The sequence below is a fragment of the Elgaria multicarinata genome, chromosome 8 (assembly GCF_023053635.1).
Source record: "Elgaria multicarinata webbii isolate HBS135686 ecotype San Diego chromosome 8, rElgMul1.1.pri, whole genome shotgun sequence".
NCBI classification, from domain to species: domain Eukaryota; kingdom Metazoa; phylum Chordata; class Lepidosauria; order Squamata; family Anguidae; genus Elgaria; species Elgaria multicarinata.
Genome location: NC_086178.1, coordinates 101,839,912 through 101,863,882, shown reverse-complemented (window position 1 = coordinate 101,863,882; position 23,971 = coordinate 101,839,912). Strand labels below are relative to the sequence as shown.

The 23,971-nt window shown below is 43.5% G+C and overlaps 1 protein-coding gene across 8 annotated transcripts in view; it reads right to left on the bottom strand.

Moving 5' to 3' along the window:
* Window positions 1-3,505: 3,505 nt before the first annotated feature.
* The window catches only part of LDB3 (LIM domain binding 3), a 145,865-nt gene continuing 125,399 nt past the window's right edge, over window positions 3,506-23,971 (bottom strand). The window contains exons 6-10 of one of the 8 annotated variants that reach the window (XM_063133120.1): window positions 18,477-18,512; window positions 16,103-16,300; window positions 10,395-10,565; window positions 6,778-6,825; window positions 3,506-3,706 (exon numbers count right to left, since the gene is read on the bottom strand). In XM_063133120.1, coding sequence (XP_062989190.1) covers window positions 3,544-3,706; window positions 6,778-6,825; window positions 10,395-10,565; window positions 16,103-16,300; window positions 18,477-18,512 — 616 coding nt within the window. In that variant the 3' untranslated portion in view covers window positions 3,506-3,543. The remainder of the gene's footprint in view (window positions 3,707-6,777; window positions 6,826-10,394; window positions 10,566-16,102; window positions 16,301-18,476; window positions 18,513-23,971) is intronic. The other 7 variants (XM_063133121.1, XM_063133122.1, XM_063133123.1 and 4 more) reach the window with 7 other exon arrangements.

The window sequence follows — 23,971 nt, the reverse complement described above, 5'->3', positions numbered from 1 at the left end:
CTTGCTGGTGGCCCCCAAATGATAGACAAACACACACCCCTGGCCATGATTTCTCAGCACTTTTAAAAATATTCTTAGGTGCCAGGTGAAGCCAGCCCTGATCACTTGGAATTTTAATGGCATTTCAGAACTGTTCCTACTCTAATGGATTGACTAGTGCTGCTTTATGGATTTTTAGCTGCTGTCTCACTCTTGCATTTTCATCTGTTGTTTTATTTATTACTTGGAAGTGTTTGTTTGTTTTAAAAATGTTTTTATCATGATGTGATTTTTTTTGTTAGCTGCCTTGAGACTTACATAACACTGGGCTACAAATGCAAGAAAGAAAGACACCCAGAAATAAAGAGGCAATATGGGTGGTTCAAAGTCAGAATAAGGAGAGAAGCCATTCTGGGGATGTTCTGCTGTTACAAGAAGGTTGCTGAGGTCAGTACTGGAGATCAGTACTGGAGTCCAGCCCTATGGAAGTTAAGAGTTGTGTCATCTGCTACCTTTAACCTAGCTTGCATTGTTGCCATGCCCCTGTTCCAGTGGTTGGGGTGAAGACAACATTTCTTTAAAACATGGGAAACGATATTCTTCAAGAAGCCATGTGAGGAGCTGCCTGCAGTGCTCACCATAGTGAGTGAGCAGCTCATTGCATTGAGGCAGATGCCCACAAACCTCAGAGTCCCTAATTCTTCCTGGTGTGCTGCCCCATTGAAACAAACTAGAGCTTGGGACATCTTCCTGGCAGTGAAATACTCTCAGGTGCCCAGCTGGGCCTTGAGCCCTCCTGCACAGGAAGAGCTAGGGGTGACCCTATGGAAAGGAGGACAGGGCTCCTGAATCTTAAACAGTTGAATACAAAAGGGAATTTCAGCTGGTGTCATTTGTATGCATGCAGCACCGGGTGAAATTCCCTCTTCATCACAACAGTTAAAGCAGTAGGAGCTCTACTAGAGTGTCCAGATACAAAAGAGGGCAGGGCTCCTGCAGCTTTAACTGTTGTGATGAAGTGGGAATATTCACTGGGTGCTGCATGCATACAAATGACACCTGATGAAATTCCCTTTTCTATACAGCTGTTAAGGATACAGGAGCTCCTGTATCCTTAACAGCTGTATAGAAAAGGGAATTTCATCAGGTGTCATTTGTATGCATGCAGCACCCAGTGAATATTCCCACTTTTCATATGGCCTCCCTAGGAAGAGCTCTAAAGGGTTCCCTGTTTGGTTTGGGGCGCTGACTGAGCAGCAAGAGCTGCCCTCAGATGTTTTCCTCGAAACATGCAAACAGATGTGCGAGGAGTGTCATGTGCACTCGCCCAACCCTACTTCCCATTGGCCCCACCCCTGACCATCCTAGGATGAGGCCAAAGATCTCAAGGAGGATTCTCCGTGTGAAGGCCAGGAGTGAAGCAGACGGGGAGAACTGGGATGGACCTAAAGAATGTGGCCCTGCTCCCTCTCCATGCCTTGCTTTGAACGTGTGGAGGCAAACCTCTGAAAGGAAGCTACGGTCTTCCTGGCTCTGGTGTGTTTCTGTATTCCCCAGCTCACCTCCAACAACTGCCAATATGGCCGAGCCTTGACAGGTTTTCACACTGTGAACCAGGACACCAGATTCCGTGACAGAAGTTCCTGGTTTCTGGTTAATGTTTTAACATGGAGAATAGTGTTTGCTCTTGTCTGTGACAAATGACTTTTGTTCTCCGAGTGTTCCAGGGGCCAGCAGCCTAAACGTGGCTACACATGAATCTGCAAGAGGAACATTCCTGTATGATAGGGTGACCCTATGAAAAGGAGGACAGGGCTCCTGTATCTTTAACTGTATCTGTACTGAAAAGGGAATTTCAGCAGGTGTCATTTGTATATATCGAGAACGTGGTGAAATTTCCTCTTCATTACAACAGTTAAAGCTGCAGGAGCCCTGCCCTCTTTTAAATCTGGTCACTCTAGTATAGCTCCTGCAGCTTTAACTGTTGTGATGAAGAGGGAATTTCACCAGGTGACACCTGCTGAAATTCCCTTTTCTATACAACTGTTAAAGATACAAGAGCCCTGTCCTCCATTCCCTATGATCACCCTATGCCAAACTTGTTCTGTACTTTGTTCCTTTTCTACTTTCAGGGACTTATTTGCTTCTTAAACTCAAATTCTAATATGTGAGAACATTAAACGAATTGATTCCTACTTACAGTTTTAAGTGAAGTCTATTCCAGGATTCTTCTGCCTCTCATTGCCCTCTTATCCTGATGCAAGCAAGTACAGACTAGGATTATGCATCAAGTCGAAGGAGCCCTGCCCATTTCTAAGTTGGCATGGTAACCTGAGAGGGCTGTGCCACTTGAGGGCCTGTGTGCTCCTTATCCTGCTCGCTGGGAGCTCAAATAGCTGCCTGTACATTGTCCTCAGGACTCTGAGAACACTACAAAATACCTAGGGCATCCTGCCACCTAGTGACTGGATGGGAAATCTGAGTTCTGGGAGTGAAAAGATGGTTCCAAAAGCATGAGCGTACAAATACGCTTTAAACGTAGACAAAAGGAAATCAAACACCGACTATGCAGTTAAAGACAGGTATTTCACACAACCAAGGACGGGACCATTTTAATGGTTTGGAACGAAGCATTTGATTAACAGTCTTTGTATTTCAATGTAGTCCTTTAGCTGTTGCTTGTAGAGAGACCGCTTCCCCCTATTAGTGTATAGATGGGCAGGACCCCCTAAAGCATTAGGAAACTCCTTTTGTTGTTGTTTTCAAAAAATGCGCTACTCCCACTCTGAACCATGCCAAACTGTCCTCAAGCAGCCAGAAAATGTATCTCACATTCACACATTACATGCTGAGGCATATAATTTAGGGTGACCCTATGGAAAGGAGGACAGGGCTCCTGCATCTTTAACAGTTGCATAGAAAAGGGAATTTCAGCAGGTGTCATTTGTATGCATGCAGCACCTGGTGAAATTGCATCTTCATCACAACAGTTAAAGCTGCAGGAGCCCTCCTCTCTTTTGTATCTGTTCACTCTAGTATAGTTCTTGCAGCTAGGAGCTTTCTTCACAGCGCTGAGTTGATGCTGCCTCCCTTCCAAACCCCGTGGTTTTCATCTCCCGGGGTGGTGTTGGGTAATCCTGACGATGAGGAGGGAGCGTGGGCTTTCCTGTGGCCATCCGGGTACCGGAGCCGCCACCCCCCTCTTCCTGGTGGAAAACAACCAATCGCTGTTCGCCTTCCACCATAGATCGCCCCTGATTGGCCCCAGAGTGACGTCAGGCAGCGGAAGAGCCATGCTAATGTCGCTCCCATTGAAAAAGTCAGGGTATGTTCCAGTTTTTTTCAATGCACAGCTTCGCGGCAAAGCCCTGCGGTTGCTGCGAAACTGCCTCTGCGTTGTATAACTAATGCAGCACAGATCCACACCCACCATAGGGCTTTCCCCTTGTATAAACAGCCCACTGGTCTCCAGTCATAGACACACAGTGGATTTTTTCTTAAAGTGAGTTTTTTTGGTTTGTTTGCTTTACTCTGCCCTAGTTGGTGTAGTAAAGAACCGTCCCGTTAGCCAATTGAAGTCTCCTTACCTGGCTGATAGACTGAAGGCCTGATGCTGGCAGTGGTGACAACTCTGGGTTTGGGGGGCGGAGCCGGGGCTTCGCTGTAGCCTGTGTAAGGAGCTGGGCCGTGGAAAGCCGGCGCTGACGTATAAGTTTGGCCTGGACCTCTAAAACCAAAGCAAAGCAATGAGCAATTCACCAGAGGATTGATCAAACAACTGGAGAACGATGACGTCCGTATCATGTTGCGAGATACTACCTGGAAGCCCCAGAAGAAGAGATTATAAACTAAAAACCAGGCCCAACTGATGCGTACTTCTAGGACTTGCGTTGTACAGAGTGGGTTAGAAACAAACATTTAATCAAGGAGAAATAAGTTAGGTTGCAGTTAGCGTATCTGTAAAACATTAATAATATCAAATCACTCAGGGGTTGTAAAGCGACCCCATAGAGAAGATGAGAGCCCAATGGGAAGAGGCTTATGGCTTCAGATTCCAGGGAAGATACATAAAATGGGTGGCATTTGGCCTGGAGACTGTTCTCACCTGTCCACTGATGTAAATAGGAGAAAAACCACACCTGAGGCACGCAGAACAGGAATGCAGAACCTCAGGCCCAGGGGCTCAATCCAGGGCTCCCTGAGGGCCAAACCTCCTTCCCTTGACCACGGATCATTTGGTGGTTCCCTGACTTTTCTGCCATTTTCTTCCCCCTTCTCAAAGTCTGAAATCCCTCTCCTAAGGTTTAGCTAATGGCAGCAAGAGCTTTAAGCTAAAATATGTGGGTATATGTGTGTTATGGCCCTGCCCATTTTGCCATTGGCTTTGTCCACCACTGGTGTCCCCCACCCCACCCCTCCCAGAGCTTCTCCAAAATGGAATCCAGCCCTCGAGTTGAAAAAGGTTCAACACCCCTGATGTAGAAGATAGAGATTTACAGTCACTATAAGAGGGGGCCTCTAAAATGCATTTCAACTGAACTGTCTTTAGTGGGAGCTATCAGGGCTGTTTCTATCACGGAACACGGTGAGGCACCTGCATCAGGTGGCAGAGCGGTGAATTGCAGTGCTCCCCTGGCGAGAAGTCCCCTGCCGCCTCCACCTCTGGCAGGTGCTCTGGGGAGCCTTGCTTGCTGCTCTCCTGCAGTGGCATCTGGGTCAGCCTCCTGCCCTCTGTTTCTCTTGTCATGTGCCTTCACCTTTGCTGCCTCCGTGGCTCTATGAAAAGCCGTGTGGTCAGAAGCAACAGCCACGGGGCTCTTGCGAGAGCTCACTGGCGTCTCTTGAGGGCCCTGCCATCAGATGAACTGATGTGGCAGTGGCAGCTAAGGTAAGGGGAATGGGGGGCAATGGGGGTGGGGGAGCAATGCAGCCGTGTCGGGTGGGTGGGTGGAGGGCCACAATGCGTGGTGACAGGTATTCTCTCCCACCTCAGGCGGTGGGAGACCTTGGCCCAGGGCTGGAAGTAATGAATCCGCGGAGCAAAGGAAAACATCTAGATCTCATAGAAGTGGTTCCACTGGATGGCATTTTGGCGAAAGCCCCCTCCAACCTTAAGTATGATCAAGGTCTTACACGTTACAGAATCTAAAAAGAGATGTGACATTTATGTGTGGCCGAGCACTGTCTTTGACAACTTTTGAAAGTCATAGGCTTTTCCTTCGATTAAAACTGTAGGCATTCCTTCGATTAAAACTGTAGACAGATTTTTGTGTGTGTGAGCCCTTGCGGCGTTACCCACATTTCTATTCCCTTAGGTATGTCAGAGTGAGTATGTCCAGAGAGTGCGGAATGTTGGACTGAGTGGGTGTGGCTAGTGATGCTGTAGAAAGGGGGAGGAGTGTATATACAGGGGAGCTGAGTGGTCTGAGGGGTTCAGTTGGTGATTGGGTTTGGAGGGTAGATGTGTTTAGCTGAGCGATTTCTTGTCAGGAGTTGTGTGAGGAGTGAGTGAAAATAAGATCATAGGGACTAAGGAATGTTATTATTAGATTGGTTACTACCAGTATTATTAAGAATAGGCAGGATTGGAATATAATTCAAAGGAACTAAGAACTGTAAACTACAATAAACATTTTCTTTATTTTGCTACCTTAAAACAACGTGTCAGTTTGGCTCTGTCTCCTGCTCTATTAGTTCACAAATAAACACATTACATTAAACCTTCAGCCTGCTATATTCACAGAAAAGCCTTTTCAAAATCTCCTTACCTTTTCCCTCTGCTATAAGGGAAAGGTTATACCTTTTCTTTTTACCCTTCCTCAGCTATTTAAGTGGTAGTGCTTAGCCCGAGGGAGGTGTGCATGTCAAAGCCTTGTGTGTGAGGGGGTGACGTCACAGTCCTCATCAGACCCCAAGACTATCCCTGGTATAAAAAATCAGCCTGAATTTGAAATGCTGTTAATTTCTTGAATCTGTTCTAGTCACAAATACCTTCCCTAAATCAACCTAATGTTATTGCAAAACTTGGGAGTAAAATCATAGCTGTGGATACTACCCTAAAGATAAATTAATATGTGTCATTTATTTGTTTAAGAATTTCTTGGCCACTTTTCATAGCATAGCTCTTACAAGGGATTGTACACAATAAAATGAGATGCATTAAGGTACATAAAAATGATCAGATCACAGTACACAATTTAAGGTTTCTTTAAAAAAAATTTCATAATAATAAATCAGTTTGTAATGTACCGTTTTTCTAGGAAATATCAATCTACTAAAGAAAATCTCAAGGGAGAAAAGCAATACTATATTAACACGCACACACACACCCATTATCACAGTTCAGATAATAAAATGAGAACATCTGGCAAAAAAGCCAAAGTAGAAATGCATATTAGAATTTATAGGGGGAGGATAGAAGGAAAGGCTCCTGAAAGAGAGAAAAAGCACACGACTTCATTAATAAAAGGTTTTAGCAAAGCTAGGTCAGCTGTGGAAAGATATCAGTCAGAATTTCTGCAGTAGAAAGTGAAACGGTCGATGAGGCTTGGGAAGAAAAGAGCCTAGGAACTGAAGATGATTTAAAAGAAGAGCTCAAAAACACCGAAAGCAGCCATGATTACATCGGTGACAGATATCAGCGGATCCAAATGGCAAGTAGGTTTTAAAACTATTAGTTATCGGAAAAAGAAAAGCCACTGCTTGTAACTGTTTAGATTAAAGCTTTGCTAACCATCAGCTGGCAAAGGGAAAGCAACACACTTAACCATTAGCAACTAACATAGGAGCAATTTATACCTCTTTTTGGACTGGTAGGTGATGGAAGTAGAAGGATGTCGGTTGAGGCTAAAAGAGACAAAAGTTGATGGAGTGGTTTTGTTTTGTTTTTTAATACAAAACAAAAAAAACATTGAAATTTAGCATAATCTGCCATGAGGCAACTGCTTGCACGTAGCTTCGGAATAAAAATAAGAATACAGTTTGGTAAGTGTAGCAATATGGTAAAACACATCAATGTATCTGAAATTCATTACATTCTTCCACAGGTATGCATTTATTTGACACTGAATCAAAAATTACCTAGTATGTGTAAGTTAGGAGGTCCAATGAAGCACTGCATTTAAAATCAATGGATCATTGTATTTCTTTAGTTTTAGGAGTCCAAGTATTGACAGGTGGTAAATGCCAGCAAATGTATACACTGGCATGTTCAGATGTCACAATGAACCATGGTTTATTGTGATAGGAATGAAAGTACTATCACCTGGTTCCCCTTCCACTTTCCTTCTCCAGTGCGGTTATCAGGAGACCGGAAGCTCTAACTTCCATTTTAGATTAGTCAAATTTTAGTTGGTTGTCCAAACCCTGAAGTGTAGTCAATTGTAACTATGGTTTGCTGAAACAATCCAGCTTCATAAACCATTATATGAAGTTGGCTTATTTTTTAAAAAATCGTATCTTAATCGCATTTTGTCAGGTTTGGATGACACAAAAAGTGACAGTTACTCAAAAACAGAAGCAAACCCTTCTGAAGTCCTTGTGGGCACAGTGGAAGAGGAGATGGGAGCACATGAGCCTGGGAAGAGGCTAGACTTGTTCCTGTCATGATAAACCATGGTTTAGTGTGACATCTTGGCAGAGTTATTGGTTTGTTACCATGGCTGAACACCTGACAGCACAAACAACAATAGCAACCATCATGCTAGATGTTAGATATGTTCTAGACTACAGGAAAGCCCCAGACAAAATTAGGATTTCTGCTACAATACTATTTTCAATCAGGTCTTGGGGTTTTTATTGTTGATTGTTAAAATTGTTTGTGTGTGTCTGCTGTCTGTTTATACGTTTGTATATAAACTGTTTTTATATTATGTACAACTGCTGTGTTTTTTTAAAAGTTTGTAATCTCTGTAAATATATAAGAAATGAAATCGGGCCTTCATAAAAAATTTTTTAGCAACTCAGAATATAACGGCTGTTCTCTTACGACAGGGAAGCAGAATTCATGTTTCCACCTCTTCAATTGGACTAAAAATGTTCTCGTGATGAGTGGTGAATACAAGTAGTGTTCTCAAGTCTCCATCTAGAAGTGGCAACAAACATCTGGAGATTTACCTTCTGTCCACCCCTGATTTATGCCACATTGGTTTGTTGTCAGTACCATCCGCACACAGTCTGCAACTGCTTGTGTCTGCCCTTTTGCCAGCAGGGAAAATGCAGGGTTCTTCCTATGTTCTGTATCCTGGAAAGGCTCAAACAACCTCCGAATGTAAGACCAGTTGCCAATAGACAAGGTGGGCGTGTTGGTATTGCAGGGACTATATTGGAAAAGGTTCAAGAGAAGCAACACAGTTCACCTTTCCAAGCATATTCCATAAGGAGTTTGAATCAGTGGCTGTTTGTTGTTGTTTTTAAAGTCAAGTGGTTTTTTTGTAATATAATTAAGGGATACATCCACATATGAAGAAAAAGAAGAAAAAGAAGTAGCATTTCCCTTAGGAGGGGGAAACTCACTAAATCTGAAGCTGCTTGAGCACAGTCAACCTCCCATGTCCTTTGAATTCCATGACCAGTGATTTATAGGGTTTGAAGACCAAAAAAAAATAGCTGCCCATTCCAACTTCCTGCCCAAGCAAGACCACCTTTCCTCCTCCCCACTTTCCCTCCCCACAGATCAGGCTGTTACAATCCAGACCACAAACATATCAGAAGTGAAGATCAGCTGCACCGCAGGAGTTGTTCTCAGAGCAATGGCTCCAGATGACTTCTGGCAAAAGAATCAAACTGCACTCTGCAAAGGAAGGCAATCTATAACGTGCATCTGAATTGAACAGCTACATTCCCAGATCTATCCATTGACTCTTTTTGATGTTATATGCTGCTTTTGAGAATAGGTTTAAAAAAGAAAAGAAAAAAGATTTCCTTAGTGTCACTTGTGAAATAAATAATGATGCTTAGCTTAGTCCTTTATGTACACCATTTCTGGAAATCTTGCAACAACCCTTAGGCAAATAGGGGGTGAGATGAGCAGGCAGGCAGGTTTTGCCTAAGGCTAGACCTAGTGTGTATGTGGCTGAGGTAAGATCTGAAAGCACACGGCTATCATTCAGAGCCGCGGTACTACACCACCAGCTCTCTAAAGTGTTCTAAGTAAATGTATTCTATTGACATTTAATAAGATACATATGCCTGAAGTTTAAAGCCCGATGATGATGATGACCAAATTGCATCTTGAGAGGGGATGAAGTGTGCCTTGGAAGAAGTAAGCCACTGTTGGATTTACCCTGCCCACTGCTCTATGAGCCTGGAATTGCAGCCCTGATGCCCACTGCCAATAGATGGGTAGTGACATCTCCCCCAGGGAGTAAGGATGCACTGGAATTCCTGGACTCAGCCCACCCTGGAGGAGACAGTTGGGCTGAAGTGTCACAATTGCCCAGAAAACATTCCCTGGCCTGGACTGACCAAACCAACAGGACTCCAGGAAGCATATTAAGAATGCTATCCCACAATTACCGGGAAGACACTTGTCCATTGTTCAGAGAAGCTCCCGAGGGCCACGTACCAGTGGTGGGCGGGGCCAAAATGACCAGCATATTTTATGGTGATTGCAAGTAACTAAGCCTAAGGAAAGGCAATGCAACCTTTCAGAATGCAGGAGAAGCCTGTGCAAAACCTGGCAAACTACCAAACAACCATGGCTGAGGGAAATGGAAAAGGGGTTTGGCTATCTGGGGAATCCTGGAGGGCCAGATTGAGACCTCAGGTAGGCCAGATTTGGCCCATGGGCTTAAGGTTTAACACCTCTATTCTAAGAGATGACTGTGTGTGTGTTTTGATACCTAAAGGCTAATATACCTAGCCTCTAGGTATCAAAAGTTTGAAAGCACTGGCTTATCCACTCGAGCATCGTCATGTTACCAGGGCGACAAGAGGAAATCTACGTACTCACATTCCTTGTAGCCACTGGCTGCTTTTGCGTTAAGAATTTACTGCTGGAACTACCACCAGATGTGCCCCTCATACCTTGAAATGACAGGAATTTGGGGGGGGGGAAAGAAACAAAAGGAAAATGGATTGATTACACTTCTATCTCACTCTTCCACGAGTCCCCTCTCCAGGTTACTGGGCAAGTCTGTATCCACTTTGCTTCAACAGCTCTGCAGAATCAGGTGCTCCCAGACCATTTGCTGAACGTGGGGAGGAGGGAGAGATCCTGTTTCATTTTGTTGGCTTGGATGGTTGGTTCCATTGCACACCCACAGTACAGTAAGTGCAAGAAGAGCAGCCCTTTGCGGTCATTTCCCCCTGATGTCCTCTGAGAGCTATTTCTTTTTCTCACTCCCCTTCTTTTACATTCACTTTCCTGCACACATCAAAGCAAATGGATGAAGCAAACAAGCACAGAGTATTACCTTTGGCAAGAGGATGAGATGGAGTCGTGCACCACTGAAATGGCTGCGGCTGACGGCAGGGTCATCTGATGGACAGCGCTGTGAGCGGCAGTAGCGGGCTGATGGGCTGAAGCAGGCGGCATAGCAGAAGGGGCGCAGCTGGTAGACACTGGCGCATGCTCAACAGGGGTACTGATTAAAGTTAAATTGAATAAAACAAGGGTGCATCTTTAAAAGCGGTGTGTTGACCAGGTAAGACCGTTTTGTCTGGGCACCAAAAAACTACACACGGAGAGGCAAGCAAAATTACTTTCATAATTTTGAAGCACCACTTAAAGTGCAACGATGAGGGACAAACGTTGACGGTGTTAGGCGTTGGCTACAGTTAGAGCAGCTCAGGAATGGGTCCCATTGCTGAATTTCTGCAGACAATTGTGTATGGGTGCGTAAACAATTCCACGAAGAAAGGTTAGCGTGACTATGATGGTACATGTGACAAATCAGTAGCCATCTTTCCTCGGAAACATAATATTAGGGAAAAGAATCACCAAAAGGATTTTCTGGGGCCAGAACAAAATATTACCAAGTTCTCCCCTCTCCCTGTCCTCTTTGCAGATCTGGCTCCATCTGGGGATAAACAACCTGAGGCCAGTTAGATGTTTTTGACTGCAATTCCCATAAGCATGGCCAATGACCAGGAATTGTGAGAATTTAAAATATCTGGAAGGGACCAAGTTGTGTATCCCTGGATGGATACTCTGAGGTCTTGGAGGAAGGATAGAATACAAAGGGTACCATGTTGTGGAAGTGATATTGGGCTGGGGGTGAGGAGGCATTAACGTGCATGAACAGCTGCTGCTGTATAGACAAATAGATCAGAGCCTGAGCAGCTTTCAAACTTCCTCCTTCCATCACTCTTCTGTGATGCTGCTGCATCCCTGTAGCCACCCCACACCAAAAAGACCCACTCACAGACACAGGGGCCTGCTTGCCGTGTGGAACTCTGTGTAAGGGACTTCATTTTTTGCACATCCAGTGTTAAATTTAAATCAGGCTCTAAAAGAGACACTGGACATGGAAGAATCACTTGCAGCCTGGTCCTGATCCTACGCATGTTTACTCAGAAGAAAGTCTCCCTGTATTCAATGGGACCTCCTCCCAAGAGAGTAGGGATTATGGCCTTACCCATGCTGAACACCGGTGTTCTCTTGTAAATATGGTTTGGACATGTGCAGGATCAACACACCATGGATCCATGGCCTGGGTGTGTGCACCACAGCTAACCATGAGATTAATAGGGGTGGGTGAACGAGTAATGTTCAACTCACCAAGACTTTCTGAACATCAGTTCACTGCTCGTCTCTCCTCAATTTGTGCTTGTTGTGCCTTGAGGAGCTTCCAACCCATGCCCCTTCCCTCCTCTCTGCTACTGCTGCCCCACAGTAGCCAGGTGGAAGTAGTGGGCCACAAATTGTGGCTGCCCACTCAGTTCCTGAGGTAACACGCCCACTTGGGCCTGCACTGAGATGGGTATTGGTTTAATTTGTGTATCATTTAATTCATAGTAAGCTTTCTCTACATAGCTGTGAACCTGCAAATCTAATTTGTGTGAACGGCTGTATTCAGAAAACACCTTAAACCACAGCTTTAACCACAGTGAATAAGGTTGTTGTTTTTTGCTTTATTCACCTTGGTTAAAGCCATGGCTTAAGGTGTCTTCTGAACACAACCAACATGACCTTGGCTGGGTATAGCTGAAACCTCACTCCTCATGCCATGGTTGTTGCCTGGGCTCTCTGAAGAGCTGCTCTTGCCGATCTTGATGGGACAGAGTCCAACAACATCTGGCAGACTACACCCCTCCCCCCAATCTTAGATGGTTTGAGAGTCTCCCTCAATTTCAGAGGAACATCTCAGCCATCAGCTGAGAAGTGTATTCCTTTCCTGCATGTCTTTATTTTATGCATTTTATGAAGCTGAGAGAATCGACCTTGCATAATAGTAAAGTTGTGCTAACAGTGAAAATGGTCATGAAGGCAGACAATAATGATAAAACCATAATGGAATATCAAATAGATAAGAACACCTGGTTATACTTAACTGATGAGATTAGTCTCAAAGGGCTAATAGGGAAAAAAGGATAAAATGAGCAGTTGGAAGAAAGAGGAAATAAAGAAAAAGAGGGAAGGAAGAGGAGGAGAGGAAAAAACAGAGAGGAAATCAGAGTGGAAGATCAGAAATTGTTTTTAAGTAGCTCCAATAGTTCTAAAGGTGTTGAGATATTATTCCAGGAGATCACAACACTCTCTGGACAGATACTGAATAAATTTAGCCTCAGCAGATTCATTGACCTCATTTCTATGCTCTCCTTAGTCGTGCTGAATAATTACTTTGTGTATGAAGCATCTATTGTATTATCTCCAGAGGAATATTCCAGAAAAGGTGAACAATAAAAAAGCTGCACAATATAAGGATGTTATTTAACAACTCTCCACATTTCAAAGAAAAGGCAATGATTATCAGCCACCCAATATTTCCATCTTAAAAGTAACAGGCGATTGTTTACAAACAAGATGTAAGGCACAGGTAGTCTACAGAATTCTAAATTTGAAGATGCAGCCAAGGGCAGAACTCTATAGCTGGCTGAGCATCAGAAAACAGTATCATCAGAGCTCATCAGTAATAGGCTATCTGAGGTTACCAACATGTAGCAATATAAACAATGCAAAACTACTCTTTTGGCAGCCCTTCATGAGGCAATTGATGTACCATAATTTGTATGAGGCATTAGATACTCTTCACAACACTTTATGGAATAATTGCATATTGTACATGCCAGAGCTAAACGTTTGTACTGTCTTTCAGTAGCAGCCTCTTACTTCCATAACAAAACCTTTGGTTCAGTCCACTGGATGCTTATTTATCGATTCCTCGATTTGCTTCTACCTATACGTAGGTTGGATCATCCATGCACATCCATTGGATTGCATCCAGTGGTGTCATTCCTCTAATGGAAGCTTCTCTCAGTTGCAGAAACTCCGTTTTTATCTTTGCACAAGTTTCAGATCCATAACTTGGATTCTGTTTGCAAAAGCCGTTGTACAATCTATTGCACAAACTGATGGACATTGTATTTTGCAAGCTGTTACACATTGCACAACCCATTCCACAAATCGTTGCACAAGGCATTGCGCAGCTATCTGCAGGTCACTGCACAAGGTGTTGTATGATTCATTTCAACTTCATTAAACTAGGTATTGCTTGTGCTAGTTCTGATATTGGTTGTGAAACTGCTAGCAGAACGACGCTAAACCTTGTCATTTTCCCACTAGTGTAATGATCATGATTATGATCATGATCATGATCATGATCATCTTATCTGCCTCTCTCTCTGGATCGAGGCAGGGAACAACATCAGATACAAATACATAAAATACATAAAACTGATTAAAACATATATAAAACTAATACAATATTAAAATAAAAGAACTAGCACAATGAATGCAAGTGACACTTAGTTTAATGAAGTCGTAATGGGTTGTGCAATGTCTTGTGCAAGCAGAATTAGGGTTTCCGGAAGCAGTAGAAGCTTTGTGCTAGTGGAATGACATCCGTGGATACACCCCAGTCCTTGACCACTGCAACATTAGTTGATAACCTGCATGCATGTATGAGGCATCACAGATCTAATGCCACAGACTATTCACCAAACCATCCCTCATAAAGACGTTTCAGTGGAATCCGTTCACACAGTCAGCTGCAAGCCATCAAGTATTGAGTACCTGAGCAATGAGAAATGCATGTGCACACCACTTTGGATTACCCTTTCCATTCAATCAGTCTTGATTGAATTCCATATTTATAAGGGGAAATTAAAAGAAAATCTACGTTTTCAAACATACAGTACACAACAGGGTAGCACCATACAGATGAAATACAGATGCACACAATTGGTTGGCAGCTTTGATATTTTCTCTTAAAACAGCCTTCCTTAATCTGGTACCTCCCAGATGAGTTGGACTACAGCTCCCAGCAACCTCACCCCCCTCTCAATGTCAACATGGCTGGCTGGGGATATTGAGAATTGCAATCTGACACATCTAGAGGGCACCGGGTTGAGGAAAGCTGTCCTGAGGTGTTAGGCAGTCCAGCAATGTTAAGATGGCAAACATGGTTTTCAAACTGTATTAAAACACACAAAAATCACACTAAAAACGTAAGCAATAATTACAAAGCACAGCGCTTACATGGAGAACAATAACTGATCAGACTCTGGTTCTTTGCCAAAGAAAGAACGTATGATCAAAAGCGGTGGTTATTCTCCTTTAGAAAATGCACAAAGTTAAGTTTGCACCAGATCCTCAAGTAAAAAATGTAAAAAAATGTTGAACTTAGTAAAAGCTGGCACACAATAATGGGTGGCTACATAGAGATTAGGATCACATTGATTAGGCGCTAATATGGGAATGTTCCTAATCTTTATAGCTTAATTCTCTTAATGTTTACTCAAAAGTAAATCCCACTGATTTCCAGCAGCACCTGGACTCGAACAAATCCACAACTTGATGGGCCAAATTGGTTGCACATCCAATATGCAGTCATTCATCTCACATAAATTGCTATTTCGCTAGCGCTTTTCACTCTGATTCAGTCATTTCTTGCAGGTGTGGGAGTTGCAATGCATACATGGAGCTCTCCCCCAACCATTACTTTACTGGAAGAAAGTGTTCCAATCACGGATGTAACCCTTTCTGTTCATCATGGAGCTGTGCCCTCCACTGAAGTGAATGGGGAATCTTACACAGGAGCTGCATGTATGTATCAGAGCAGATGTGGAATTCTGGGACTGAATTGTCTCTGTAGCTAATGCCTGTGTCTGGCTAGACTTCCAGGAAAAAATATTTAGGGCAACTGAACTTATCATTCAATAATCTGAATGTGTGTATCATAGAATTGGAGGGGGGGCCTTGTTCAACCCCCTGCTCAACGCAGGAAGTCCAGAGCTAGAGAATCCCCAACAGACAGCTGACTATCCTCTGCTTGAAGACCTCCAAGGAGAGAGAATCTCAAGCCGTGGAGGCTGGTGGCTCCGATGTCAGTGGGGCAATGAATCTGTTCCAGGCTTCAGTCAGAACACCAGAGGAGCTATCCAACTATCCAAGTTGTGAAACCCAGCATGGAGTCACCGCCCCACTGACATCGGAGCCACCAGCCTTCACTGGTCCCAAGTGATAGTTCTATTGTCGAATTCCTTTTACTGACAAATAAATCCTCCTAATGTATAACCCAAACCTGCGCTCCTGTAACTTAAGCCCATCACATCTAATTCTGGAAGCAGAGAATAGGTCTTTGCTCTCTTCTGTGCGATATAGCACTTTAGATATTCGAAGAGTGCTATCGTGCCTCAGTCTTCTCTTCTCCAAGATAAACCTTCTCCAGCTCTAATCATTCATCACAATTACTGACAAGGAAGTAAGGTGTGATAATCATGCATAAGCTCATCCATACCCCCAGCTACTTTAGGGCTATCATACTGAATATGTAAAGCCCCTTTACGTAAAGGTTTGTTGATTAAATATATACTATATGTGTACATCTGTAGGTATGTATGTGTGTGTGAATGTGTGCATACGCATTGGGTCGTTCCATTAGAAGTTAGAAGATGTTATTAGAAACCCATAGCAAAGATCCAAACAAGGTCAGTCATGGAGTTATATGGAGCAATGTACCTTTGATTACTTGATGAAGCCAGAGGGACTGTCTGGCTAGAACTGATGTAGCTGGCTTCCCTCTGACTTGTACCTGTTCCAAATCTCACGGAACCTTTGGAGGCCATTGCTTTAGCTTTGTCAGTGTTGGCATCAGTATTAGGATGATGCCAAACACTTGATGTCACATACTGTGGTTCACGAGCTGTACCTGCAGGCCTGAGCAATAGAGATTACAAGGGTGTGTGTGCAGGAGTGATTTATACTCTTATAACTTTAAACACTATCATGGTCCTGGTGGTGTTGGTCAAGTAACAAAATCTAGCCAAGAAAGTAGCTGGCATTTCAAGAACATAGATCTACATGTGCACCATGTAAATCTGCCGTAAGATTTTGCAACGTTCTTGGCTTGCATTCCATTGTAATTGTACACATTCCATTTGCCCTGATCCTGCTAGGGGAAGACACACATAGAAGCAGGATTCAGCATGTGCAGGCAATGCAGATGCGGCGTGAATCTCAATGTATGTCAATATCACAATGCTCATCCATGTCCCACTAAAATGGCTAGATGCATCTTTTGATTTGAATGTCTATCCACATCCCGGGCCACTAGTTCTTGAGTATAATTCATTAGATGTGAATAGACCTGTATCAGGAACATTATTTATTTATTACATTTTTATACTGCCCAATAGCCGAAGCTCTCTGGGCGGCTCACAAAAATAACACATTATTTTTCATGTGTTAAGAACAGTGTTTGAGGATGTAATCCACCAAGCTCTATCTCCATATAATGTCTGTTAATTTAATGTGTGTATAGAAAGAGAGTGCAATGAATCACTCCTTAAAATGGAAAATAAAAAATGCCAGGTCACAATATTCGGTGTCCAAGTGAAGCTGCTGTGTTGCATAATGAAATGTGATCCCCCGCCCCTGACTTGCATTGCCAGAGAAAAAAATCACAGAAGCAAATCTCCAATGGTCTCCTCTGTAAATCTATCACAGAGTCAATTTTGTTACCATTGTGGATTCACATGCCATAACACCTGAGAATATGCCATCCTTCAATGGTACATAAGTTCTACTGGTTGGATCCAAAGGACTGGAAGGAGAAAGAAAATATCAGCTAGCACAATTCCAAAGCACTCCTACAAGAGTCCACACAGTGCTATAGTAGGAAGGTTCTACAGCAGTTCTTATGCTTCCACTTGCTCAAGAAGTTGTGGTCTTGAGCAAACTCTTGTGCAAACAGAAGAACATTTTTGGATTTAAGTTTCCATTTTCTGTGGAAGCAGCCCTTCCATGAGGAGATGCCCTCTGCTTGTGGAAGCATACCATTGGATCCAACCCATTGCCTAGGAGTGGCTTTGGAGAAGTGAAAGATCTAAAAACTTGTTATAGCTTTCTTTACTCTTCAGCTAAAATGGCAGGTCCACATACTGAAAAGCAGAGGTTATGTTACAGAAAAAAAAGTGAGACAGGAATGGAGGAGATGCACGTTGAATATGGTCGAAATCCACAGTGGCAGCCAAACCGATCTCACTTCGGCAACAATACTTACAGTCTAACAAAATGTGAAATGGGGAAATGGGTGCAGCTTGCAGACAATGCTATTAAGGTGTGTGTGTCTAGTTGAGAAATTTTAGAACAGAAATATAGAGCTTTAATGCTAGAGGAGAACCATTCTTCTACCTGGAAAAAATATAAATTAAAAATGTAGAAGTAGATATAGAGCAGGGCTGTTGAACCTCTTTTAGGCCAAGGGTCAAATTTAATTTTGGAGAAGCAGTGATGGGCAGGGTCAAAAGGGCAGAGTCAAAATACCAGCATATTGTAGCTGAAAGCTCTTACTGCCAATAACTATGACTTGGGAGAGGCATTCCAACCTCTTAGAATGGGGGGGGGGGACACACACAAATGCCAGGAAACCAATGGACAATCATTGATCATTGGTGGGCAGTGGGGAGAAGCAGGAGCCGTCTGGTAAGATGGAGAAGAGGGCATGGGCCTCTGGGGAAACTCTGAGGGCCAGATGTGGCTCCCAGGCTTAGGGGTCAACACTTTTGATCTAGAGGAAGGTTTCTGAGGAACAGACACCTTTATATCTATCTACACAGTTGTACACACAACCAAACGTACATGCAAGATAAAATGTCAAGTTAATTAAACCAACAACAATAACCGTAAGCATGTATTTCATCTATTCAAGCCGTTCATTATCCCGGTGGCCAGAAATCCAGGACAAAGTTAGGAGCGTTTAAACCCCACTGATCAGTGGAACATGAATACTCATAACTCTTCACTGGGTGTGGTCACTCTGTGTTTGAGGCTGGAAAATGTCTGAAGGAATCATCTGTAACGGATAGGCGGTCAAGTATATGACACACATTACCTGTTTTCGGGTGTTTCAGCAACATTTTTCTTGCCACTGTGGAAGGAGGGGAATACAGTGTGAATAATATCAGTGAATGCTCCCATGGTGAGGGAAGTATTGATTAGTGCAAGAAGGCAAAGAAGGCAAAGGTACAAAGCAGAGCACTTGCTGGGGTCCGGGCGCAGGTGAAGGACCGACCCACTGTGAATGTCAGGGGAAGCAAGTTAAAACACAGCACTTAATGTGTGCACACACAAACGCGGGCCTAGTTCTTACTGAGGTGGCATACCTGTACCTGGGCTGTCCCACTTCAGCGGGAAGTAGAGAGCTCGCATGATTCAATGCTTCTCCATACAAACGAACAAATAAATATATCTTATTCAGTCAGAAAACAAATGTGTCAGGGAGAAAGCTAGGGTAAGCTAGCTCCCTCCTGCTTCACATCTAGTTCCCCATGGGGAGAGTTCAGGTTTCTTTTTTGTATGAAGGAGCATTCAGTCATGTTTTTATTTATTTATTTTATTTATTATTGCATTTATATCCCGCCTTTTTTTCCTTCAAGGAACCCAAGGCGGTGTACATCATCCTCCACCTCTCCATGTTATCCTCACAACGACAACCCTGTGAGGTAGGTCGGGCTGAGAGTCTGTGACTGGCCCAAAGTCACCCAGTGGGTTTCCATGGCTGAGTGGGGGACTAGAACCCGGATCTCCCGACTCCCAGTCTGAATGGACAGCAACTGAAATTTAGAGCAATCTAATGGGGAAGGAGAAAGGGACGTGGTAGATGAACCAACATTTCCTAAGCCTTACTGCACTCACAGCAGCAGGGTGGAAAGGGGGGGGTCCCATTTGCCAGGAGGGGGGTGGTTTCACACAGACTTTTTTAAAGTGTTTCCCTCCCATTGTTCCCAATGAAAGGCAAATAAACTACACCAGCTTCAGGGCTGGCATATATTTGAGGTGGATATTGGGGGGGAAACGTTTCCAGATTGCCCTTGGCATGCCCCCTTTTTGCTTTCTCTGACCACAAAGAAGTAACAACAGCAGGCCTTTCCGTGGTTGCTGGGAGAAGACTTCCAAGGGCGGACCTCCCACGTAGCCTGCAGAACAGGAGATCCACAGAACCCTATGTCCCTAAGATACCATCCCAAGGACCACAAGATTGTGCTCTGGTCTGAGGTACATTTAAATGTAAACTTGGCCGAAGGCACCCTGTCTTCTTGTTGCTTAAAAACATTCAAGGTCTCTTGCCAGAAGTCTTCCTAAACCTGAAGCTTGTACTGTTTGAGTAAAAATCAGAGTTGCAATATTTATAGTGCAAACCTATGCATGTAGTGAGTCAGAAGTAAGTTTCATTGGCTCAGTTCAGACAACACATTTCTCAATGGTGCTTTTAGAACTCCACTGCGGAGTTTTTACACCACTGTTGAGAAATGTGTTGACTCACAGTGGAGGTTTTTGTTGTTTTTGTTGTTTTGAAAACACTCCACACTGAATATCCACACTGTGCAGAGGAGAGTTCCTGCACAACCATTGTGTTGTGTGGTGGGCTCCATGGAGTTTTCCATTGAGTTGACTTTTCCCACTAACTGCAGAGTTCCCCGGCAAAAGCAGCAAAAGGAGTGAGTGTTGCTCTAGGAGAGAAGCCAGGATTGGTTTTTTGCAGCAATGGCTGTAGGGATACCATCGGAAGGACTGGGGAAGAGAGAGGGCAAAGGAATTGCCAATCAAACATCACAATGGATTTCACTAGGCTGACCATATATGAAAAGGAGGACAGGGCTCCTGTATCTTTAACAGTTGCATAGAAAAGGGAATTTCAGCAGGTGCCATTTGTACATAAGGAGAACCTGGTGAAATTCCCTCTTCATCAAAACAGTTAAAGCTGCAGGTGCCCTGGCCTCTTTTAAATCTGGTCACTCTAGTCTAGCTCCTGCAGCTTTAACTGCTGTGATGAAAAGGGAATTTCACCAGGTTCTCCATATATACAAATGATACCAGCTGAAATTCCCTTTTCTATGTGACTGTTAAAGATACAGAAGCCCTGTCCTCCTTTTCATATGGTCACCCTAATTTCACTCAACTCCATGGTAGCCCACAGTCACACAACAGTGGAGTTAGAAGACGTTGTGTGGGAAGTATCCCCTAAATACTCAACCACTGAGTGGAGTTTTCACACTGCATTGACTAATGTGTTGTCTGAACTGAGCCATTGTGTTTAGTGGAGTTTACCCCCAGGTAAGCGTCCATAGGATTGCAGTCCTAGTCAATAATTAATTAATCAATGAAAAACCTTTTCATCAATTAAAAAGGTGCTCCCAATTCCCCAAACAGGGAGGCACTTTTTTTAGAAGAAAAAACTGTTTTTGTTTTTTTAAAAATATAAACTGCAGATGGTAAGCACTGTCTTAGAAGAGGCATTCTATCATGCTTCTTCTAATGGAATGCCTCTTCTAAGATCATGCCTGCTGCAAAACAGATGTACATCATGTAAATCTAAGCAACATTTTCCCCTTCAATACTATTGTTATACTGATATGCAAATGTTTATAGTTTTAATTGATCAATTGTACGAGCTTTAATCGATTACTGATTAAAACCTCTTTAACGAGGAGTTGAAAAGCTGCTACAGCCCAAACAATAAGCCTTTGGACTATTCTTTGTGATACTATTCTGTCTCTGATCACTCAAGTAAACAGAAGTGTCTATAAATCATGTGCTTCCCAGGTATAAATGTAACACTTTAATTTTTTCACATGTAAATCTTTAGTGTCAACCGTTTCCAGAAAGGTAGCCGTGTTAGTCTGTTGCAACAAAAACAGCAAAGGGTCTTGTGGCATCTTAAAGACCGACAAATGTAGTATGGCATAGGTTTTCCTGCACAGCATCCACAAAAGCTTACATTTTGTGAACCACCCAGAGAGCTTCGGCTATTGGGCGGTATAAAAATGTAATAAATAAATAAAATGAAATTATAATACATTTCTTAGTCTTTAAGGTGCCATAATTCTCTTTGCTGTTTAGTTCCAACCATTGTCATTCTTTTTTTAAACAGAACTCACTTTTTAAAAAGAAGAAGAAAGAGGAGGAGGAGGAAGAAATACCCTTCTGTAAACCTCAGGTTGTTCCAACACATGGACTGAAAACAATTCTTGAACTACTGAGGGAGCAGCCAACACTCAACAAAAATGCCCATCTTATGCAAAGCACTTAGTGGCTGTGAGAGGCTCCACACAGAATTCAGAGGGAGTTGTGTCCAATTCTCCACGTAATCGCCATTACAAATCATAGCTATGGTTTCCAGTTCTCAGAACTTTTCCATATGTGGAGTACTTTACGTTTGTGGTCTCTCCAAAACCAGGCACTTAAGGATTAAAGCTTCTCCTTGGTTAATCGGATGCATGAGGACAAATGCAGGTGAGTGGCATATCTCATATATATATATATATATATATATATGAGGAGCTGCAATCTGTGACTGTTTAATCTTCCTCCCACTTTCAAGCACTTCCCATTTTTGGCACACTCCGACCAAAGTTAAGTAGGCCAACCATTAGGCCAAGGATGGGGGATGTGTGACCCTCCAGATATTGTTGGACTGCAACTCCCAACCCAGGTTTGACTACTGCAATGCTCTCTACTTGAGGCTGCCTTTGAAGATGGTTTGGAAACTTCAGTTGGTGCAAAATGCAGCTCCCCAGATGTTGGAGAGGCCTGGACGGTCTGCTCATATGACACCAACACCCATGCCAGCTGCATTGGTTGCCAGTGTGTTTTCGGACCCAATTTAAAGTGCCGGTTTTAACATTTAAAGTGTTAAGTGGTTTGGGCCCAAGTTAGTTGAAGGACCGTCTTCTCCCATGCAGCCATACCAGCTTGCCTGCACTCTGAGAACATCAACAGAGGCTATTCCTACTTGCTCACCACCAAGGTCAGTTAGGTTGGCGAGTACAAGGAAGAAGGCCTTTTCAGTGGTGGCCCCACACCACTGGATTCAGCTACCATCAGGTTCCTTCTGTGCAGTTCTTCAGGAAGGCTCTGAAGACCCACCTGTTTTTGTTTATCTTTAAAGGTGGCCTAAACATAATTTTTAATAAAATGAAATAAATAAAATCAGCCCTCACTACTATAGCCAATGATGGCTGGGGCTTATGTTGTCCAAAATGTCTGGAGATCTACCACCTGCTCACCTCTGTTGATCTGGCACCAGGTTGCCTATCTGTGAATATGCACATTTTGAAGCGTGAAGGAAGCATGTTTACAGACTCGCTTAGGTGCACCTCCTGTTAACATTATATGTGTTCCATAGAAGCAGGGGAATAATCAACATTAAAACTCTTCAACCTCTTCATCATGACTTCCCTGTGAACTCAGCTGGGATTTGTGTTCAAGGCAGGCATTTCTACCAGCCCAAAGACTTCAAGTTGGGAAGAGAACATACTTGCCCACCCCCTACAGTAGAGCTATAATAAACCACACACCCCCAAAAGGTCTGCGGACTAGACAAATTATCAATCCACGTGTGCAAGGACATAGAGGAAACAGCAGTCAGACTGAAATGGGTGCTCAGTGGGGTGTGAGTATGTGTGTTAGAAAGAGTAGTCTGTGAACAAAAAGAAGTGTTAAAATAATATATCAAGAACCAAAGGGCATGCACGAACTTTCAAAATAAACTATCAAGCTTGAAAAAATATATATCTGAAGCATGGTTTATTTCCAATGTAGCCAAATTTACAGCAAGAGAAAGCAAATGATCCAGACTAAAGACAAGACCAAAGATTAGGCTTCTAGCAGCATTCGGCCTCTGCAGTTATGGAAAAGAAAAGGCCTCATAGGCTATTTGGGTCATGTACCTATTTCTCCTATTCTGAGGACATTTTTGGGGTTGCCCTGCAGCAAAGTTCAAATGGAGCTAGCCTGAAAGGTGACGAGTTCCACAGCATATGGGAGGCTCTGATTTATGAGTTTTGCTCGAATTCAGAGTTCCTGTGATTTTTGGGGGGAGGTTTTATTTTTGCTAATTCCACCTTCCCTCTGCAGCCCCTTAAAAAGCTGCTACAGAGGGTGGGGACTTCTCCAGAAGAGTGTGAAATGCTGTGGGATGTGTTTCTGTGTGTGTGTGTCGGGGTGGGGGAGGAATTGGTGGAAAAATCTCCCCCTCCCTACTTCCTCCAGCAGCAGCCTCCACTATTCTCAGTCCTTTATGCAACTCAACTGGAAGGAGGCTTCTGCTTATAGAAGGGACGCTCTGGATCTAAAGCCTTGCATTTGCTGGACTGACAAAGATACGTTGCTGTAACTAGTTGCTGATGCAGAAGTGGGCAAATTGTGGCCTGCCAGATGTTTTGGCCTATAATTCCCATCAGCCCTAGCTAGCATAGATCATGGGGAAGCATAATGGTGGTTGCAGTTCAAAACATCTGGCAGGCCACAAGTTGCCCAACCCTCCCTGTCTTAGTGCCTCTCACGGTGGAGAGGTCCATAAAACTAGGTGCATGCAGACAACCATTT